At 42.1% G+C, this 23563-nt stretch overlaps 1 protein-coding gene across 1 annotated transcript in view; it reads left to right on the top strand.

Annotated features, from left to right (window-relative positions):
- Window positions 1-23563, top strand: part of lck (LCK proto-oncogene, Src family tyrosine kinase) — a gene marked incomplete at its 3' end in the record, with an annotated part of 38773 nt that overhangs the window by 3169 nt on the left and 12041 nt on the right. The window contains exons 2-10 of the mRNA XM_084309502.1: window positions 5698-5814; window positions 7244-7304; window positions 8050-8143; window positions 9583-9684; window positions 9836-9939; window positions 10216-10365; window positions 11350-11502; window positions 14205-14384; window positions 20963-21039. Of these exons, the coding sequence (XP_084165628.1) occupies window positions 5707-5814; window positions 7244-7304; window positions 8050-8143; window positions 9583-9684; window positions 9836-9939; window positions 10216-10365; window positions 11350-11502; window positions 14205-14384; window positions 20963-21039 (1029 nt within the window). The 5' untranslated portion in view covers window positions 5698-5706. The remainder of the gene's footprint in view (window positions 1-5697; window positions 5815-7243; window positions 7305-8049; window positions 8144-9582; window positions 9685-9835; window positions 9940-10215; window positions 10366-11349; window positions 11503-14204; window positions 14385-20962; window positions 21040-23563) is intronic.

Genomic DNA, 23563 nt, shown 5'->3' with positions numbered 1-23563 from the left:
ACAGTGATGCAGTGTCCAACACTGGGGAGAACACGTGCAAACCATGGATTATGATAAACCATTAGTATACATTTTTATATAACCTTTTCCAAACAAAGCAGTCCAAGCCTGCAATGAAGTTGAGGAATTATAGGACGGAACTCATGTTTGTGGAATGATCAGTAATTTGTAGTGCCAGAAAATGGCCAATTATATTTAGGTGGATTTGATTTAGCTGTTCTTGTGTGCAATAAGTGTATATTTTATCTATCTATCTATCTATCTATCTATCTATCTATCTATCTATCTATCTATCTATCTATCTATCTATCTATCTATCTATCTATCTATCTATCTATCTATCTATCTATCTATCTATCTATCTATCTATCTATCTATCTATCTATCTATCTATCTATCTATCTATCTATCTATCTATCTATCTATCTATCTATCTATCTATCTATCTATCTATCTATCTATCTATCTATCTATCTATCTATCTATCTATCTATCTATCTATCTATCTATCTATCTATCTATCTATCTATCTATCTATCTATCTATCTATCTATCTATCTATCTATCTATCTATCTATCTATCTATCTATCTATCTATCTATCTATCTATCTATCTATCTATCTATCTATCTATCTATCTATCTATCTATCTATCTATCTATCTATCTATCTATCTATCTATCTATCTATCTATCTATCTATCTATCTATCTATCTATCTATCTATCTATCTATCTATCTATCTATCTATCTATCTATCTATCTATCTATCTATCTATCTATCTATCTATCTATCTATCTATCTATCTATCTATCTATCTATCTATCTATCTTATCTATCTATCTATCTATCTATCTATCTATCTATCTATCTATCTATCTATCTATCTATCTATCTATCTATCTATCTATCTATCTATCTATCTATCTATCTATCTATCTATCTATCTATCTATCTATCTATCTATCTATCTATCTATCTATCTATCTATCTATCTATCTATCTATCTTCTATCTATCTATCTATCTATCTATCTATCTATCTATCTATCTATCTATCTATCTATCTATCTATCTATCTATCTATCTATCTATCTATCTATCTATCTATCTATCTATCTATCTATCTATCTATCTATCTATCTATCTATATCTATCTATCTATCTATCTATCTATCTATCTATCTATCTATCTATCTATCTATCTATCTATCTATCTATCTATCTATCTATCTATCTATCTATCTATCTATCTATCTATCTATCTATCTATCTATCTATCTATCTATCTATCTATCTATCTATCTATCTATCTATCTATCTATCTATCTATCTATCTATCTATCTATCTATCTATCTATCTATCTATCTATCTATCTATCTATCTATCTATCTATCTATCTATCTATCTATCTATCTATCTATCTATCTATCTATCTATCTATCTATCTATCTAATCACTATCACCTTTTCTTGTACCAGTTACTCACAAATGATTATGTTAATATGTCTTTATATAAACAGTGTTTCAAAGTGACAGAACAATAGCATTCCAAAAGGACCCACTTTTTTAATGCAATAGTTGACAGGAAATACATTTGGGTCCAAACTGTTGCCTAGCAACATAATTCCAGTGAAACAGTCTACTTACTAGTGCAGTGCCCCGTTCGGAACGGATTCTTTGGCCCCCGGAAGTCTTCTTGGAAAACCGCTCATCCGATCGACTTCACACTTGACACTGCACCCCCTTGGTACATCAGCAATACACGTGCCAAGCGTGAAGTCAATCGGTTGAACAGTTCTCGAGAAAAACAATGAACAAGACATACAGACATAGACAACAGACAGACAGAGATTCCTTCCTTTATAGTTTGGAAACCCAATTTTTTTTAGGTACTAAGCTAACCGCATGCTGCTAATGTTTTTTGTCCTTTGTAGCTATGAGTGGTTATCTTTTCACCACAGCATACTGTAAAAGGCAAGCTGGCACTATCAGGCTTAAGGAACACGCCAACATTACAGGAAATGTGCTTACCATCTTCTCCAGAGTCCAAGAAGAAAAAGAAGATAGATATCAATTTCCTCTCTGTGTGCGTTCAGTAGTAAGCTATCCAGCTGCAAGCTAAATCAAATCAAATCAAATGTATTTGTAAGGCCCGACAACACACGTTAATGTCCCCATGGGCTGGACACGTCTTCTTTACAGTAACTGTAGATTTCAAATGGCTGTGCAAATAGTGTATAGTGCTGTCTTGAGCATTTTCAGGTAGTGTCACCAAGATCTGACTTGTTTGCATTGGAAAACACTTACAGAGTGAACTGTCATAATGAAAACATGACAAAGCCATTTGACTATCTTGTTCATAAACAATGGTGTCAGGACTTTTCATTTTGATGACACTGACACTTTTGAAGGAGAATGGAGCTTCTTAACACTTTGACTGCCCAAGGTTAATTCATTATTAGTCCCTTGAATGCCCAGGGCCACTTCAATGTTAACGTTAATATCGCCTAATCTATGTTTTAAATTATGGCTATGTGTCTAATCTGCCCGTCGCTTATCAAAGACTCGTTTTCCAGTCAACATTGTCAAAGCAGATTGTTTTTTTATCGCTTCATTTCCGTGTTCTACCATTCTGAAAAGCACTCGGTTTCACTGAAAAAAGAAGAGATTACCTGATAATCGCCTTTTCCTGGAATATTCTAGAACGTTGTCATTTGTCGGCCTATTTATGAATCGTTTTCAAATAAACGCTAGATGATCGATAGTATATGTGTATGCATGCACGCTCGTGCCGTGCGCTGATAATCGCTGCTCCTATTTCCTGACGGCGCGCACAGTCTAACAGCGATATCACATAATCACATAAACGCTTATATATCCGTGAAAACGGATCTGATTATCCTTAGACTGATAACATAGATTCCTTACCTGAGATCAGATGGTATCCAAATGGATTATTCCAATTCCTGATCGCCATTCGAAAAAATCGCTCCTTTTAGTGATCCACCGTGATACTGTATAACACATATTCCCCACTGCTCCGTGAGTCCAGCATGAAGCTGGTAGACGCCTGTTGCATGAGTGAGAAGTAAAATGTGGAGTGCGGGTTTCTTTTTCCCATTCATTTTCATTGAGTTCAATCCAAAAGGGTGAATTACCATCTGGGAGACGATAGGGGGCGCTTTTTTCACATCTGAGCGCCGGGGGTGCCTGGATCTCCAACGATAGACTCGCTTGATGCAATATGATTTCAGATCGCTAATAAAAAAAAAAAACGAATAAAACGAATATTCTCGTGAGTGGGCATTCAACCCGCGGGGGGTAAACACGAGAAAACTCGTGGATGGCATTCAAAGTGTTAAGGAAAGCAGACGAGGCTGGTCTTAATTATTATCGACAGTAGTTTATTCAACTTAAAGCATTGGTTTAAGACAGAACAGAATAGATACAGAACCGGCCGGCAGAAGGGGAAAAAGAGACCGGTCCCTCCCATTACATTGACATTTTCTTTTTTTATCCACTTTTTCTCCCATTTTCTATATTTTTCTCCCATCCCAATTTCGTATCATCCAATTCAACCCTCCCCTGTCACGGACGCTGTTTCTTGCCTCCCACAAGCCGGCTGCAATGTGGACTAAGTCATACATATAGCACAAGTCCCCTCCGGTACTTGAGGTAACAGCAGTCGCATCTTTTCACCTGCGCAGCTCGATCTCTCAGTGGCGAGGAGTAACGCGTGGGAGGCTCACGCTGCCCCCGACACTTCCTGATTCTACTGCGCAGGCGCACCAACCGACCTGTAGGAGTCGCTGTCCACAACGCCCGATCCCCACCCTTCAGTTTCCCTCCCCGTAATACGGCCAATGTGTATTACTGTGGACGACCAGCTAAACTGAAAGCAAATGTGGATGACAGGTTTAAAAAGGCGTATCCTCCCCTAAAACATCATACGATCATGACCTGGCTTAAATGTTCCAGGATATGTCATCATGTCCCCCTGTCCTGGTGAAGATCAACAAACCCCCTCCGGCAGAGGCCTGCTAAAGTTAATATATCACAGAGCTCTGTCGGAGGCCGATCTGTAGATCATAGTAATTATGCAATTATGATCTTTTATGATATAGAAACGTATACATTTTCTACTACACTTTCATTGACATGAATACATGCTTTTGAGGAATTAACTAACCATTTTGAGCAAGTGACACGTTCTTGTAGGTTATCAACTAGGTTTTGCAGTTTGTACTAATTGTTTTGAGAACTGTTGTGCAAATGTTTATAGTGATGTGAGAAATGCACCAAAGCGACTGAGAAAAACTGTAAACTAGCCTAGCTTATCGCAAATGAATGGAGAGTTTTAAGCTATAGCTGATCCATGTCCGCTGTGTGTAAGACCGGCCACATCTAAGCACACAGCTTTAGTTTCACATTTGTTTAAACTTTGTTAAAGATTGCCCAGTGTTGTAAGGCAACATGTAAGGAAATATTAACATGAACAATTTCATGCATTTAAAACTTCACATAACACAGTGATTATAACTAATGATGCCGTATGGATCATTTCCACATTCTCCATAATACTTAATAGTTCTGACATATCAGTCTGTAGCACAGGGTGATGAGTGGACCTCATAATGAAACACAAGGTATAACAATACATTATAAATAATGCTTGTTGTTGGTCAATCTCTGATAGTAACCAGTCAAGAACATCTATAAGACACTATAATGGTCATCATTCACTATAAATTGAATATATAATCTTGTATGACTGTAGTTATAATGCATCAATAAGCATTATATGTGCTTATATACATGGTTATAAAGCATTATGATTCATTATGAGTGTGTTATGATTCATTATGAGTGCCATTATAATGCACTATAGCTATGGTATTTATAGTGTTACATAATAATAATAATAATAATAATAATAATAATAATAATAATAATAATAATAATAATAATAATAATAATAATAATAATAATAATAATAATAATAATAATAATAATAATAATAATAACAATAACAACAATAATAACAATAGCAATAATAATAATAATAATAATAATAATAATAATAATAATAATAATAATAATAATAATAATAATAATAATAATAATAATAATAATAATAATAATAATAATAATAATAATAATAATAATAATAATAATAATAATAATAATAATAATAATAATAATAATAATAATAATAATAATAATAATAATAATAATAATAATAATAATAATAATAATAATAATAATAATAATAATAATAATAATAATAATAATAATAATAATAATAATAATAATAATAATAATAATAATAATAATAATAATAATAATAATAATAATAATAATAATAATAATAATAATAATAATAATAATAATAATAATAATAATAATAATAATAATAATAATAATAATAATAATAATAATAATAATAATAATAATAATAATAATAATGATAATGATAATGATAATGATAATAATAATGATAATAATAATAATAATAATAATAATAATAATAATAATAATAATAATAATAATAATAATAATAATAATAATAATAATAATAATAATAATAATAATAATAATAATAATAATAATAATAATAATAATAATAATAATAATAATAAATAGGTATAGGTATAGGTATACTGAATTGTTTTGAAACTCTGAAACTGCTTTCAGTCAGCCAGGATGGGGTGTAGCAGCTCCGACTATGCAGATGATGGTGAATGGATAGAGAACCTGGATGAAGTGTGTGAACACTGCAACTGCACAATTGCACCTAAGTCAGACAATCCAGTAAGTGTGTGTGTGTGTGTGTGTGTGTGTGTGTGTGTGTGTGTGTGTGTGTGTGTGTGTGTGTGTGTGTGTGTGTGTGTGTGTGTGTGTGTGTGTGTGTGTGTGTGTGTATGTGCGTGTGTGTGTGTGTGTGTGTATACATGCATGTGTGTTTGTATTAACATCAATACCACTGCGACCCACCTACTTTCCCACCAACAGCCTATTATATATCCCTCTCTGGGTGTCGACATTGTGGTGACTTGGACAGCCTCAGGTTGTGGGTTTGAGTCTCAGGTTCGAGCTCCAGCCTCGCCAAAGCATGACAGGGGTGTCTGAGCATTAAGACAAGTTCCCTTCTGGTGCCGATAGTGTGTCCCCAATCAAGTGGGAAATGCAAGCCGCACGTCCCAAGTTCGAACCCTGGCCCTCCTGCTGTACGCTACTGTATTTGTGCAATGGCTTGTGTCCATGTTTGAGTGTGTGTGTGTGTGTGTGTGTGTGTGTGTGTGTGTGTGTGTGTGTGTGTGTGTGTGTGTGTGTGTGTGTGTGTGTGTGTGTGTGTGTGTGTGTGTGTGTGTGTGTGTGTGTGTGTGTGTGTGTGTGTGTGTGTGTGTCTGAGATTTTGCTCTGTCTCAGCTACTATTGGCAGCTTAGCCGTGTGGAGAAGGAGGTGCTATGTGTACCCTTAAGTGTTCAGTGCTGCTTGGCCCCGATATATTTGATTCCCTGTTTATGTAATATAATTTGTGGAACCAAATAAAATATTCAAATGTGTCTGTGTGTGTTTGTATTTCTGTATCTGGATAATGCTAAACCTGCTCATGAATGTGTGTGTGTGTGTGTGTGTGTGCATGGGTGCACTGTTTGAATGTGAATAACCACTTTTCGGGACGTGGCTTGGGAAGTTGAGTGCAATACAAGGAAGTGGGTGTAATATTTGTACACGGGGCCCAAACAAATAGTGTGTATGTATTATGTAATAGATGTGGTGCTAAACGCAACCCTGGTCTCCGGTGACCCGCGGTAACAGCAGGACATTGTGTAAGTTTGGGTTGGGGTTTGGGAATTATATAATTCTAACAGGAAGTTAGCTTTTGTGTTCGCAATTAATTAGGAGTGTAAACCATTCACTTAATGTTGCTTCCTCTGTATGAGTAAGATGTTCCATTCGATTAGAAGGAGAGGAAAATTGCACATGTGGGCCACAATACTGGGAGCCACTTTGTTGACACACAAAATAAATAAATAAATAAATAAACCATTGACCGTCGACTAGCTACAGTGAAAATGAATAATTTAATCTGATTTGATTGATTTATTCCGATTTTTCAGATCTATCATTGTGAATGTGTGAAGTGTGTTATCCCTCTGTTCTGTTCCTTTCACAACAAATCAAAAGCTCAACACAAAAGTACATTTACCTCATTTTGGTTTTGTCTCCCTTCAGCACACAGATCAGTTGATTCCTTGCCCATCACAGCATTCACCTGCGACATCCTCTCTACCAGGTGACATACTTGTGGCCGTGTGTGTGTGTGCGTGTGTGTGCGTGTGTGTGTGTGTGTGTGTGTGTGTGTGTGTGTGTGTGTGTGTGTGTGTGTGTGTGTGTGTGTGTGTGTGTGTGTGTGTGTGTGTGTGTGTGTGTGTGTAGGTGTGTGTGTGTAGGTGTGTGTGTGTGTGTGTGTGTGAGTGGGTGCGTGCGTGCGTGCTGTGTACGTGCAGGCATGTGCGTGCCTGTTGACAACATGAAGGTCAAGGTCACCTTTATTTATATAGCACATTTAAAACCAACTGAAGTTGCACCAAAGTGCTTCACGGTACAAAGGCAAATTCAAAGTACAATATAAAATGCACAAGTCAATACAATACAATAAATACACAAAATAGTCACAACAGGAAAAGGGATGTATGGCTTAACAAGCCTCAAAAAGCCAAAGAAAACAAGTGAGTTTTCAGCTGCGACTTAAAAATCTCTCAAGTCTTGGCAGACCGAATTTGTAGTGGCAAACACACAGCTTGGGGGCAGCCACCGCAAAAGCTCGGTCGCCTTTAGTCTTTAACCTAGACATCTAAAAGTACCTCATTTGATGACCTCAGTGCTCTAAGTTGGGTGCGAACATGGAGAGGGGCCAATGTTGTTAAAACAGCAACATTTTAAAATCAATCCTGAAACATCCATAGTTGAATCTCCCTGTTGTGGATTAAATTCTATATCTAATGGTGATTGTTTGTGTTTTCCCCACCATTGTGCAGATAACCTTGTTGTTGCCCTATACAACTATGAACCTACACACAATGATGACGACCTGGGCTTCCAGAAAGGAGACAAGCTCAAAATCCTCAACAAGTAAGAAACGGGACAACTTAAAGGAACATGCCAACATTTCACCACAGCATAAAAGGCATAAGCTTGCACTATCAGGCTTAAAGGAACATTACAGGAAATGTGCTTACCATCTTCTTCAGAGTCCAAGAAGAAGAAGAAGATAGATACCAATTTCCTCTCTGTGTGTGTTCAGTAGTAAGTAATTTTTACAATCTAGGATGGCTTAGAGTAGACGACAGAGTACAGCAACTTGCAATGGGCCTGGTCTACTACACCACAAAGATACCCATGTACCTGTCTAAATACTTCCTAAAGGTCAGTGAAGTCCACAACCACACCACCAGAGGGAGTTCCACAAATCACGTTCAACCCAGATTCGGCTCAAACAAGGGACTAAACGTTTTGCAATTATGCCACAATAATGTGAAACGCCGTACCCACAGCCGTGAAGGAATGTGAATCCCTACCCTCCTTCGAAACCGATCTCAAAGAGCACCTACGGGTGGCTGCAATTAGAAACTGGCCCCTGTAAATGTCAAAACCCCCCCCACTCCCCCACCCAACCCCCGCTAATGTACAGTTTATTCCCCTTCGGATAATTTTTATTTTTTTTTTTATCCACTTTTTCTCCCATTTTCTATATTTTCTCCCATCCCAATTTCGTATCATCCAATTCAACCCTCCCCTGTCACGAACGCTGTTTCTTGCCTCCCACAAGCCGGCTGCAATATAGCACAAGTCCCCTCCGGTACTTGAGGTAACAGCAGTCGCATCTTTTCACCTGCGCAGCTCGATCTCTCAGTGGCGAGGAGTAACGCGTGGGAGGCTCACGCTGCCCCCGACACTTCCTGATTCTACTGCGCAGGCGCACCAACCGACCTGTAGGAGTCGCTGTCCACAACGCCCGATCCCCACCCATCAGTTTCCCACCCCCTAATACGGCCAATGTGTATTAGTACGGACGACCAGCTAAACTGAAAGCAAATGTGGAGCGCTGGGCTCGAACAGGCGAGCCCAGCGTCTCCAGATTTCGTGGCGAGCGCCTTGCCCACTACGCCACGTAGCCGCCCATGGAGCCCAAGAGCTTATAGCTTATTTCCATTGTGGTTGAATGATAATCTATATTAATTAATTAATCAAAATGAATGTGACATCTATTTGATTTATTCAGAAACACAACACAGTGAATGAACTAAGTGTGTGGTTTTAATTGAATATATTTAATTATTAACTGAATTAGTCCTGTCACAACTGCATACCTATCACATTTCTAAAAAAGTATGAAAATGAATCAAACCGAACAAAACTGTGGTCAAAACGTATGATTTTAGGACAAATCACTGCCTAAATAATTGGAATAAAATCGAATTGTTGTTGGATTGAATCATTCTACCCCTAACATAGACAGTGTCTGAGCGCAGTCATAGTGTTGTCGTTGTCATTGTTGTTATGTGCTACAGGGATGACCCAGAGTGGTACATGGCTGAGTCTCTGATCACGGGCCAGAGGGGCTTCATCCCATACAACTTTGTAGCCAACCTGAACACAATGGAGACTGAGCCGTAAGTCATACAGGAAATGGACTAATATTGCACTGCATTCAACACCGCCTCACCTAAGCTCAACACCAGATCCTAGTCTATTCTACGTCCCCAGAGGGAGGGCGTGTGGTTTGAATGAAGTCTGAGGCACCCTTGTTTGTTTGCGCTACAGATGGTTCTTCAAGAATATTTCTAGAAATGAGGCCATGCGGCTCCTCCTGGCCCCGGGGAACACGCAGGGCTCCTTCATGATCCGAGAGAGCGAGACGACACCAGGTAAATGTGTCTTTTTTGTCCGCGACCTGTGCCGCTACTCACTGGGCTCCTGCTACTCATGTATTAATAACAACACAGACAGGGTTTATGTTTCTCAAGAAGCCAGGTTTACATTTCTCAGCGGGTGCTTTACATCTGCACGTGGCACCTTCTCTCAACACACCAAACGACGTGTCTGTCCCCCTTAAACCTGTGTTTATACCAACCTGGCACTTTTCAAATAGTTTACGCAGGCATGACTTAATCCTATTGGTCGGTGTCGCTCTGCGTCCCCAGGCTCGTTCTCCCTGTCGGTGAGGGACTTGGACCACGACTCGGGCGAGGTAGTCAAGCACTACAGGATCCGCAACCTGGACAATGGTGGCTTCTACATCACCCATCAGATAGCTTTCAGCACGCTCAAGGAGCTCGTCGAGCATCACTCACGTACGTACGACCTCGCGATAGTTCCGCAATCAAGGTTCAAGGGTGAGTTCAGTCTTTTTTGGCAACTAGCCCTGATGTCACAGATGTCACAGGTGTCATAGGTGTCACAAATGTCATAGATGTCACATAATGTCATAGATGGCATAGGTGTCACAGATGTCATAGATGTCACAGATGTCACATATGTCATAGATGTCACAGATGTCATAGATGTCACATGTCATAGATGTCACAGATGCCACAGAAGTCATAGATGTTGTAGATGTCACAGGAAGCGCGGTGACACAGTGGTTAGCGCTGTTGCCTCACAACAAGAAGGGCCTTTCTGTGTGGAGTCTGCATGTTTCTCCTCGTGTTTCCTCCCGAGTACTCCGGTTTCCTCCCACACCAAAAGACATGCACACTAGGTATATAATACTCCTGCTGTTGTCCTTGACCAAGGCACCGTCATTACAACTAGAGTTGGTCCCCGGGCGCCGCACTGCGTGGCTGCCCCACTGCTCCTAAACAGGATGGGTCAAAATGCAGAGAATGAATTTCCCCCAAGGGGATTAATAAAGGTTCAACTCAGTACTGAGTACTTTCTCAGCAGCAACGCTGTGCTTTGTTCTGGATACCCGCAGCTTCGGTCAGTAATGGGGCTTCAGTCTGCAAGAACTCTGAAGCAAATGCTGGAATCCAGTCCGCCAGCAAAGACGTTTGAGTATGTTTGAGTATGTTTAAGTGCTTTTTACAGTGGCCCCATTGCTTTACATTCATTTTGTGACTAACTACGGAAGGAGCTGGGTATCCAGTATGAAGCACAGCATGGATCGTGTGGAGAAAGGGCTCTACCATTCCATCAACATCACCAATGCATATATAGGAAACAGTGTCCAAAATCCTGAACTTACCCTTTGATCAATAAGTGTGACATGACTAACGACCGACAGTGTGGCGTGCGAAACGTACTCTAGATTGACCTTTGACCCTTGTGCGGCCCAGGTCATACAAATGGACTGTGCAGCAAGCTGGGGAAGCCGTGTCAGTCCAGGATGCCTCAGAAACCCTGGTGGCAGGACGAGTGGGAGATACCCCGCGAGTCCCTGAAGCTGGAGCGCAGGCTCGGGGCAGGCCAGTTCGGAGAAGTCTGGATGGGTGAGCTTATGATATGTAGTTTACTTGGCAGTGTACTTTAGTTTGTATATTGTATATTTTGTATTGTATATTTTGTAAAGTGTTTGGTCTTTATTCTTTAAAAAATAAAAAAAACTATTCATCATCATCATCATCATCATCATCATCATCATCATTTTTACTTTTTTACTGTATGAAGCACAATCTCAGGGGGCTCATACGGAACCAAGCATTTCACTGGAATGTACATGTACCTTATACGTATGTGACAAATAAAGTAAAACTTGAAACTTGAAAACTTGAGAGAGGGAGAGAAGGAGAGGGAGGGAGGGAGGGAGGGAGGGAGGGAGGGAGGGAGGGAGGGAGGGAGGGAGGGAGAGAAGGATGTCACAGGTCTGTGGAAAAAGGAGCTGGAATGCAGAGGAGTGTGCAAGGGCAATCTACAGTACAATGTAAAAGCATTAGGAGAACTACGACCAATTTCAGAATTCATACATCAGTTCAGTCATTCCTCTGGTACACAAAAATAGTTATACTCCCCCAAATCCAAAACCCAGAGTGCTAAAACTCTAACTTGTGATGTCATCAAGTATAAAGTATGAAGCTGTGCCACAGACAATGAATTGGGAACGATTTTATAGATGACACTGAGAGCACCCAAGGGAATGTTCTGAGTTCATAGGTACATTTTCTGTTTCAGAACTGAGAACACTACTATAGAATAAAGCTCATTTGGATATAAAAAAAGAAAACAAACATTCTGCGTGTCCACAAAATCAGTCTCTCGTTCATTGTCTATAGAGCAGCTCCAGACTTTATACCTGATGACATCACAAGTTTGATTCTTACTTCTCTGGTTTCTGGCTTTGGGAGAGAGTAGCTCATGTTCACAGATATTGATTGAACGTGCTTAGGCCATGGAAATAACATATTGGAATTCTCAATTTGAGTAGTGTTCCCCTCTAACCCTTTCACTACCACACTACCAAGGGGTTAACCCTTTCACTGACAATACAGAAGGTTAACCCTTTCACTGCCACATGACAAAGGGTTAACCCTTTCACTGCCACACTACAGGTTAACCCTTTCACTACCACACTACAGACGGTTAACCTTCTGTAGTGTGGTAGTGAAAGGTTAACCTTCTGTAGTGTGGTAGTGAAAGGGTTAACGCAGCAATAGGTAATCATTTCTCTCAGCAGAGCTGCCAGTCAGGTCTCAGTTGAGTATCCTCCACGGTCCAGTTGTGCTCCGTCTACTTCCTCAAATGAAGAATTGAGTTGAGTGTGAACTGTGAATGCTCCCATCTGTGCCCGGTAATTACAGAACAAAGCCAGGACCACCTCTCGTGAGCAGCATTTTCAGATTAAACATTCTTAAACATGCTTTGGCCAGTTCGTACAAATGGCCCAGATATAAAACAAGCGGTTGCTCAATCTGGCGGTGGGCCTAACTCTCTGAGTCTGCCAGAGAGGCTTTAACCAGGGCTTTAACCAGGGCTTTACTGATATCGTATGCGATTTACCTCAATAAAGTCACAGCCGTGTAGGGCTTGTTTCAGCTGGTTGGGCCATTGGGATTTATGTCCGGAATTAGCCATGTTGCACAAAATGGCGAGTGTGCGTGTTTCTGCTGAAGCTCAAGCTGCTCTCAAACACCACATAAGTCTCCCTTTCATAACTGACTCATGGGTTGGATTTTCCTATATTGTCTCTATTACAATGACATCAACTCCCACTGAGACTTCAGAGTCAAACAGTAAACAAGAAGCCATAGTGTTTTGATCACTAGTATCTGTTGATGTAATACGCGCCCCCGGCACTTTTTTTTTTCTTTCTGTGGAGTGGTGTTCTTTTTCCACTTTTGTCCATCTGCTTTTGCCAACACAATGCAAAGCCCCTTGTACCAGAACTAAAAATAGCCGTCCCTGGGACTTCATGTCACAGACAGCTCACTAGTTCACAACTTCCTCTTGCGTGTGATCCTGCCACTGTTTGTTTCTCCATCCTCGTCCAAACAGGGTCTGTTGTATGAACCCGCATGATCCGAGTGATTGTCATCTGATATCTGTGTATTCATGCATGTTAGATTAGAGGGAGAAAAAGTAGTAGGCTAATTCTCCCCCGTTAGTGAGAACGAAGATGTCCGTCGCAGATAGTTAGAGGAGAACGCTTGGAATAATAAATGCAGTTAGTTTCCCACACGTATTGAGATTCCTGCGCTGTGACACGATCCCTGTGCGGTGATACGATCGGTGCCTGTATGGTGATACGATCGGTGCCTGCTGCGCGGTGACACGACCGGCTGGGAAACGTGACCGACTGACCGGCCATGGTGTGGATCTATCAACACTTGGTAACGGTGTGACAGGGATGGTGTGAAATCACGTTTTGCCTAACGAGAATCACGAGAAGCTATTCTTGGTCTAGTGTGCCCCATACATGATATAACACTCCTCGAGCACCAAGCAGCACCTCTGAGTAGCAGTGTGTTTGTACCGCTCACAAGAGGACTGTGTTGGGACGGCATGGTCCTGCTGTTATTGAAACGTCATGGGGAGTCCCACTTTAGCAGCACAATACTCCCATGAACCTCATTGTGACAAGCGTATAGGCCACAGATTAGACCACATTCCTCAATCAACTTTTACAAACATGACCTTTTCATGAAAACAGTCAGTGACGACGAGGCCCAGCGTTGACGTTTTGAATGTGTTTTCCCAGGCATCTACTGCAACGACAGGAGGGTGGCCATTAAGAACCTGAAGATAGGCACCATGACGGTGGAGGCCTTCCTGACGGAGGCCAACATGATGAAGAACCTGCAGCACCCCCGGCTAGTGCGCCTGTTCGCCGTGGTGACCCAGGAACCCATCTACATCGTCACAGAGTACATGGAGAACGGTGAGGAGGACAAGAGAACACTTAATGGTTGCCGTTTCAAAGGTCATGTGTAGCGTTTTGGACCCCTAGACATATTTCCTGCCTGCCAACGATGTTGTCGATTGGTCCTTTGTCAGCACAATCCATGCTGCTTTTCATGCTGGACACCTGCGGCTGCAGCTCCAGTAGTTTGCCACAAAACGAATATAAAGTAATCGGGCCACTCTTCAGTCTTTACAGAAAGCCGAAACCTACTCCGGTATGCTTTGGGTTAAGTGCCTTTGGTTCAGGGCTTTTGGTTAAGGGCTTTTGGCAAAGTGCTTTTGGTTAAAGGAATACGCCAACTTTTTGGGAAATTAGCTTATTTGCCATCTACCCTGGAGTTAGACAAGCAGATACATACCCTTTTCTTCTCTGTGCATGCATTAGGCTTAGGGAACAGCCGCACCGTTAGCCTAGCTTAGCGTCATTTACTGGAAGTAGGTGTGCCAGTGTAGCCTAGTTCCCAACAGTCACACAGTGACAACATCCCCTCCAAATTCCTCAGAGACTCAGCAGCCGCCATCACCCCAGTCATCACACACATAATAAACCTCTCCATAAAACAGGGACACGTCCCCAAGGACTTCAAAATTGCGAGAGTGACCCCTCTGCACAAAAAGGGCAGTAAATTAGACCCAGGCAACTACCGCCCTGTTTCTATTCTTACCTCCATCTCGAAAATCATGGAAAAAATAGTCTACGAACAGGTTGAAAAGTACCTAGCGGAAGAAAATCTAATCTACAAATTCCAATCTGGCTTCAGAACATCCCACTCCACTGACACATGCCTTCTCTATTTGAACGACCACATCAAACAAGAGGTGGACGCGGGCAAATACTGCGGCATGGTCATGCTGGACCTACAAAAAGCCTTCGACACTGTCAATCACTCCATTCTGATTGACAAGCTAAAAGCAATTGGTTTTGATAGTCTATCAGTGAGCTGGATGCAATCCTACCTTGAGGGGAGGGAACAGATGGTAGAGGTAAACGGTACCCTACCCCCCCCCCCTCTCACAGTGAGCTGTGGTGTTCCACAAGGAAGCATACTAGGACCGCTACTGTTTCTAATTTATGCAAATGACATGTCGTCAGCTTGTGACTGCAACTTGTTCTTGTTCGCAGACGACTCAGCCCTGCTGGTCTCTGACAAGAACAAGTTACAGGTTGAAAAAACCCTCAGCTCGGAACTAGGCAAAATCTGCACCTGGCTCGCTGATAACAAACTATCATTACACATGGGCAAAAGAGAGTCCATTCTCTTCGGTTCAAATAACAAACTCAGCAAGACCGACGGCTTCTCAGTTACAGTGGGTGACAATATTGTCACAAGGAAAGATGAAATTACCTACCTGGGTTCCATCCTAGAGGCTAATCTTTCCTGTGACAAAATGGCATCCAATGTAATAAAAAAAGTCAACCAACAAACTCGATTCTTGTACCGGATCTCCTCTCTGGTAAACAAGAATACCCTGAAGACTCTGGCAGGAGCACTCATTCAAGGGTACTACGACTATGCTTGCACCTCATGGTACCAAAGCACCTCAAAGGCGCTAAAAACAAAATTACAAACATCTCAAAACAAACTGGTCAGACTACTGCTTGACCTTACTCCTAGAACCCACCTTACCCCTGCCCACTTTGACAACCTAGGATGCCTTAGAGTAGACGACAGAGTACAGCAACTTGCAATGGGCCTGGTCAACAAGATACACTACACGACCAAGGTACCCATGTACATGTCAAAATACTTCCCAAAGGTCAGTGAATACCACGATCACAACACCAGAGGGAGCTCCACAAATCATGTTAAACCCAGATTCGGCTCAAACAAGGGACTAAACACGTTTCGCAATTATGCCACATCAATGTGGAACGCCCTACCCAAAGCTGTAAAGGAATGTGAATCACTACCCACTCTCAAAACCACTCTCAAAGAACACCTACGGGAGACTGCAATTCGAAACTGGCCCCTGTAAATGTCCTAACCCAACCCCCTCCAATGTACAGTAAATTACCAAGTATGGTTTTGTCAATATTCCAATGTAGAGTTTTGCTTGTACAGTTGTACAGTGTTCCCCACCCACCCCTCCTACCCAGAACTCTGACCACGGGACTCAGTAAGAAAGCTAATGGCATTGCATCAATTACATACTAGTAAGTGTTGGACGTCCCGTGACGAAGGCCGGGAGATTGCGACCCCCTCTGCGTACCCCCCTGTCTTCGGAGGTCTCGTAGTGGTGACCGGAGTGCCGGATGTCCCGCGATGATGTCGGGGAGTTCGCGACCCTCTCTGCGCCTTCCCCCTGTCTCCGGCTGTCCCTGAGCAACGACCGGAGTGTTTAATGTCCCGTGACTAAGACGGGGAGGACGTGACCCTCTTGCGCCGCCCCTGTGCCTCAAATAGATCCGCTATCAACTCTATCTTTATTCTTTCAAAATGTTCAGTTGCTATCGCTATTAGCTCTATCTTTAATTTTTCAAAATGTACAGTTGCTATTGCATGCACTCATCTGTGTTTCACCACACACATGAGTGCATGCTTACCAACTGTCCGTCTGCAACACTACTATCACCGACATCTAAGAAGGGAGATCCCCCCTTGAACGGCCCTTCTAAGGTTTCTCTCCTCCACATTGCCTGTGGAGCTTTTTTTCCCTATTGTTAGGTTTTAGTGAGTTTTTCCTTACCTTCGCGTGGGGTATGTCTGGGAGTGCTTGCATTCTTTCATTTATTTGCATTCATCTAAAAAAAAATTGGACCCTATGGTGTTCTTGTTCTGTTCTTGACTTATTGTTATGTTGTCTTCTTGACTTGTTTAAAGAAGACCTGTACGGCCCATGGGGACATTAACGTGTGTTGTCGGGCCCTATAAATAAATTTGATTTGATTTGATTTAAGTAGGCTATTCCGTACAACTTAATGTCCAAAGATCTGAACTATCCCTTTAATTTTGTAGCTAACAAAGGAGGAGCTGGGTATCCATGGATCGATTTGAAAAAGGACATCATCCATGAGTAGGAAATAGGGCTAAGTGTCTAATTTACTTGTTAATGCATTTCAGAAAGGTAATACCTATAGTTGAACCTAACGTACCCGTATCATAATGTACTCATAACTCATCCTTGTTCATGAACCCATAACAAACATGGGAATCTTCTGTCTGTCAATGACAGCCTCAACACTATTTACAGTGGGAGAGAAAAGCATAACCTCTGGGCGTGGTGTCCTCGACACGAAGGCCCAGTCGTGTTGCTTCAACAAAAAGCTAAATTACCAGCTCCGTTCATATCCGCTCCTTTCAATTCAGTTCAGTCATATGAAGATCTGTCTGAGCCTGTCGGTGCCTATGACTCCATCCATGCCCCCCCCCCTGTAAGTCTACACAGAGAGCCGAGTGGGTGTCATCAAGGTAGCCGTGGCCGCTGTACACCTGGCGCTGACAAAGACAGAAACTGTATTACAAACAGTCAGCCTGTCATCATCATCACAGCCCTACAGGAGTAAACATGTTGACTCGTTTAACCCTTCCACTACCACACTACAGACCGGTTAACCGCCTGTAGTGTGGTAGTGAAAGGGTTAACCTTCTGTAGTGTGGTTGTGAAAGGGTTAACCCTTTGTCGTGTGGCAGTGAAAGGGTTAACCTTCTGTATTGTCGCAGTGAAAAGGTTAACCCTTTGGTAGTGTGGTAGTGAAAGGGTTTAACGGAGGCTGAGAATCGGGCTACATGCTGATAGCGAGAGGACCCGGGCTGTATATACCTGTCCAGTGTGTGTTTCACCCTCCCGTTCATCATGAGTCATAACTCATTGCCCTTTCACATGCATTCTCCCCTACAGTGACGCTGCTAAATTAACCAAACACCTTTTGATCCCAGGTCCCCTTTCACACATACATATGTACTAGCATTTGTGTTTGAAATGCAACCATGGGATGAACACAGAACAGAACAATACGTTCGCTCGCTGTGATGATTTTGCGCTGGGAATGAACTCGAGCCTGTGTGTGTGCACAAACAGAAACGTGGAACGAGGCGGGGAGCCTTTTAGACTCTGAAAACATTCTCCGCTTGAATGCCAGACTCTCCGTGAGGCTATTTTCAACCGCTCCCTCGTGACCTTACTGCCTTCGCTGTTCTGTGATGAAATGTTTCAAAGTAAACGTGAACTTTCCCTTTAGGCAGGTCTGTGATGTTGACTCACCAAAGGGGAAGTGGGCTAGTCTCCCTGGCAAGAAGGGGGTGTTAGAATGGCAGAGGGTGATTCACCGTCTCATTGTTCACAGAGGGGGGGGCTGTCAACCCCCTAATGATGCATGGCTCCATTCCAGGGTCTGCGCTGCATATACACGCACAGCATGCACACACACACACACACACGCACGCACGCACGCACACACACTATGCCAAGGTACACTCTCTCTCCTCCTCACAGACAGATAACATACAGACATATAGACACACACACACACACAAACATTATGCCAAGGTATGCTATCTCTCCTCCTCACAGACGGATAACATGCAGTCATATAGACACACACACACACACACACACACACACACACACACACACACACAAACATTATGCCAAGGTATGCTATCTCTCCTCCTCACAGACGGATAACATGCAGTCATATAGACACACACACACACACACACACACACACACACACACACACACACACACACACACACACACACACACACACACACAAACATTATGCCAAGGTACACTCTCTCCTCAAGACAGATAACATGCAGACATAATAATATTATAGACACACACACGCACAACCCCCTCCCCCCCCCACACACACACAACTTAGAGAATTTTATTATTTCATCTTCAGAGATCATTATAAATCCAATGAGCATTATCACCCTGTTCAGTAAATCTTTTTTTTTCTTCTTCTTTTTTTTCATTTGTCAGCCAGAAAATCAACAATTTATGATGGATTAACTGTGTCCCTTTATTCTCCTGAGATGGAGGGCAGACGCGGCTCTTCAAACACCCCCTCATCTCCGAGACGAGTCACGGCTCTGAATACGGGAACCTGTTAGTTCAGTTTAGTACTATGATGACACAGAGACTCACGCGCACACGCATATGCCCAAAAAACACAAACACACACACACGCGCGCAAGCGCGCACACGCGCACAAACCACAAGCTCTCCCCCCTTTCCTTGTATTTTAACCTCCATAACAAAGAGAGAAGCTGCCTGTGAAAAGGTTACGAATCGGCGACCAGACCAGTGAAACAGGACCATGGTAACAGGTGCATCATCCCAGTTAGACTTTAACTTCCATTCTCAACTTAGAAGAAATCTTCTGTGGTCAGCTGTGTTTGTCTGTGTGTTTTGTTTGTTTTGTGTGGGCACTGGGCAGATGGACGGGTCGTGATAGTGGGTACAGAGTGTTGTTCGGTACTAACCAAAATCCATATCCCTGTACCGTTCTATCTATTATTAGACAATCAATAAAAAAAAAGACATTTGAAGAAGAACAATTGAACTTCCCATATTTCACCCTCCATGCCTTCTAGAGGGATTTGTCAACCCTGATGCAAGCCACATGAATGTGATCCAGTATCCATTTCACTTTAACCCCCCAGAGATTAACCAGCTTTTTTTTGGTTATTATTCCCTTGCCTGGGGAAGGACAATGACAAGCACATGGAGGGATGCCGTCACTGGTGCGACAACAACAGCCTCAGTACTGAAGTGCCACCAGCCCAGTGAATGGAGTGGCTTTGTGTGGTCTCTGCTATGAGAGGCCTGTAAAGTGGCAACAGAGGCCCTGCATGATGCTGTCCCCATTGTCTGCGCCCCACGTGTGGACAGGACACAGTTATCGCCTCTGTTGTTGGGAAAAAAGAGGGCTTGGAGTTCCCCATCATCTTAATTTGTCCCTCTTTTTTTGTAATCATTATTATTAATATCGAAAACAACAAAAGTGGAAAGGCGTGGTGCACCAGCTTCCCGTCGTCACCTTGACTACGACCGTTCCTTGGCTCTCGGGCTTCAAAAGAAGTCTTTCCGGACTTAAGTGGAGGAGTTTTCCTGGTTTCCTGGCAGAGTCATTCCTCTTGCCTTTAGGGTTTTCCTTAGGCTCAACTTGGCCGACTGGCGTCCGGAGGTATTTAATCCGACCAAACGCAGGGAGTCGGGAACCACGGCCAGGCTGTCAGAGGCCACGCTTCACCTTGACTGATGCTCTACGCACTTCCTCGCAATGTTATGTTCCCCTGATGTACAGGCTATTCTGGTTAACCTTCGGCTATTTATGTCCAGAGGGCATCTTGGTACATCTTGACTAAGGAAAACGTCATTAGTCTTCTGTGCAAAAGCATGTCAGTTTGCAATTTCCTTCTTCTTCCCAGATAACATTAAAAAAAAATAAGGGGGAAAAAGAGTATTTGTCCATTACATTGTATAGACATCCATACACTGTACAATAGCAATCTTTCAGAGGGTTTAGAATTGAAAACATAATCCAGATATGTGTCATTCTGTTTCTAATACTCTTAATGACTTTATCCTACTGTCTTACAGGCAGCTTAGTGGATTACCTCAAAACAACAGAGGGAGGCAGTTTGTCCATCAGCACGCTCATAGACATGGCCGCCCAGGCAAGTCACCTCCTTCTCTCTACAGTGTGTGTGTGTGTGTGTGTGTGTGTGTGTGTGTGTGTGTGTGTGTGTGTGTGTGTGTGTGTGTGTGTGTGCACGTGTGTGTGTGTGTGTGCGTGTATATATGTGTGTGTGCGTGTGTGCGTGCATGCGTGTATGTGTGTGTGTACGTGTGTGTGTGTATGTGTGTGTGTGTGTGCACGAGCGTGTGTGTGTGTGTGCGTGCGCCTGCCTCTCTGCTCCTTTCACTCTATATACCAAATTGCTGCTCATTTTCTCTTTCACTTCCTATAGTCTCTCAGCATGATCCCTCTGGAGGGGAAACCAGCCATTGTTCTAATGAGGCTTCACTCTCAGCTTTAATCTTACAATAACAATGGACATGTGCAAGTGGGGGGTATGATGAACAACATTCGTCTAGACACCTCGACACAGATAAAACGTTGACACAAGACGTTGATGGTGCTTTGATGGTGGGACTTCCGCTGCACTGAAAACAAGGACATTACGGTCATGAGATCAAATCAAATCAAATATATTTGTAAGGCCCGACAACACACGCTAATGTATGTCCCCATGGGCCAGACATGTCTTCTTTAAACAAGTCAAGAGGAAACATCATCACAATAAATCAAGAACAAAACAAAAACAGCATGAAGTCTAAACATGTTTAAATAAATAAATGAATGCAACACTCCCAGACATACCCCACGCGAAGGTAAGGAAAAACCCACTAAAAACCTAGCAATAGGAAAAAAGCACCACAGGCAATGTGGAGGGGAGAAACCTTAGAAGGGCCATTCAAGGGGGCCCCTTCTTAGATGTCGGTGATAGTAGTGTTGCTATAAAACAATAAGATAAGATAATATATTCCTTTATTGATCCCCTTGGGGAAATTCAGGCATCATAGCAGCATGGGGGAGGGGAGGTACAGGTAGTAGAAGACATGGTACAGGTCATATAATTATAGTACAGCGGAGAAGTAAAAATGTAAATAGAATAAAAAAAGGCAGTGTAAACAATATAACAATATAATTAACTCTGGACATGCGCATATGGGCAACAAGGTGCAAGATGAGGGTATAGAATAGAATAGAAATACTTTTATTATCCCGAGGGAAATTTGACACTGCAAATCGCTCAACATTAAACATTTAGACAGAACAGGTCACGAATAAGAATAACAAAACAAATCAAATTGCCTAAGATAAGAGTAGAATAAAAATGGAATAAAATATACAGTAAATAAATACAGTAAAAATATACTGAGGTCTACAGTAGGTGTAATATTGCACAGTGCTGTTTCAAAGTAAGAGTCCAAAGATGGTAACTGTCACTCTGTGCTCAGTGATGCAGTGAGGCACAGTGATACGTTGTATAGTCTGATGGCTGTTGCAATGAAGGACTTCCTGTGCCGTTCAGTGCTGCATTTAGGTAGTGTGAGCCTAGCACTGAACATGCTCCTCCTGTCAGCCAAGTCAGTGTATAGTGGGTGGGAGGGGTTTTCCCTGATGGCCTGGAGCTTAGCAAGCCATGTAGTATGCCCTCTCAGTTATATTTGCCCTACAATAAATATAGTTACAATATATATAATCTAATATATAATCTAAAAATGCTAAATATATCCAGATGTGTATGGTGTGTATGGAAACCTATTTAACTCAGAATACCAAGGTTGTTGCTGCTTATTCCAGGGTGATTCTCCCACACCTGTCAAGACTGACTACAGAGCATGGGGCTCGTCACAGTTTCTAAGGTTCAGAGGTCCTGTCACTTCACATCGTTTGGAATATCTTATTACACCGTAGATTCAAAGGTGGTTGCGAGCACAACTCAAAGTCACACAACTCAAAACCTTTTCAAACAGTCTTACGTCAATGCTCACGGAAAATGTCCTTTAGCAGTGGTGGAAAAAGTACACAGTTCCTTTACTTAACCCTTTCACTGCCACACTACCGACGGTTACCGTCGGTAGTGTGATAGTAAAGGGTTAACCTTCTGTAGTGTGGCAGTTAAAGGGTTAACCTGCTGTCGTGTGGCAGTGAAAGGGTTAACCTTCTGTGTATTGTCGCAGTGAAAGGGTTAACCGTTTGTTAGTGCGGCAGTGAAAGGGTTAAGTAAAAGTAGAAATACCCAGATAAATGAGTACTCTGGTAAAAGTAAAGGTCCTCCATTCAAATTCTACTTAAGTAAAAGTAGAGAAGTATTTGCTCTTGAATGTACTTAAGTATCTAAAGTTAAAGTATGCATTCTACGTGACGTTTGTGTTAGGGCAGCGGTGGCGGAGCCCAATAGCAGAACACAGGGAGAGAGAGAATGGAGCGTTTTAGGTAGGTTTTAATTCCTTTGGGTACCAAGCAGACAAGGCAGTAGAGAATATACAAGAATGTGCGACTTTGGACGAGTAGTGACTCTTGCTTGAGGTTCTCAGGAACGTCCTGGCAGATGGTACGTCAGGAGACAGCGTCGGCCGAGAGTGGTGGTCCTGGGCACAGGGAGAACAGAGGCCAGGACATGGCAGGCA

The sequence above is a fragment of the Notolepis coatsorum genome (genome assembly GCF_963971535.1).
Source record: "Notolepis coatsorum genome assembly, chromosome: 3".
NCBI lineage: Eukaryota > Metazoa > Chordata > Actinopteri > Aulopiformes > Paralepididae > Notolepis > Notolepis coatsorum.
This window is presented reverse-complemented; position numbering and strand designations above follow the sequence as displayed.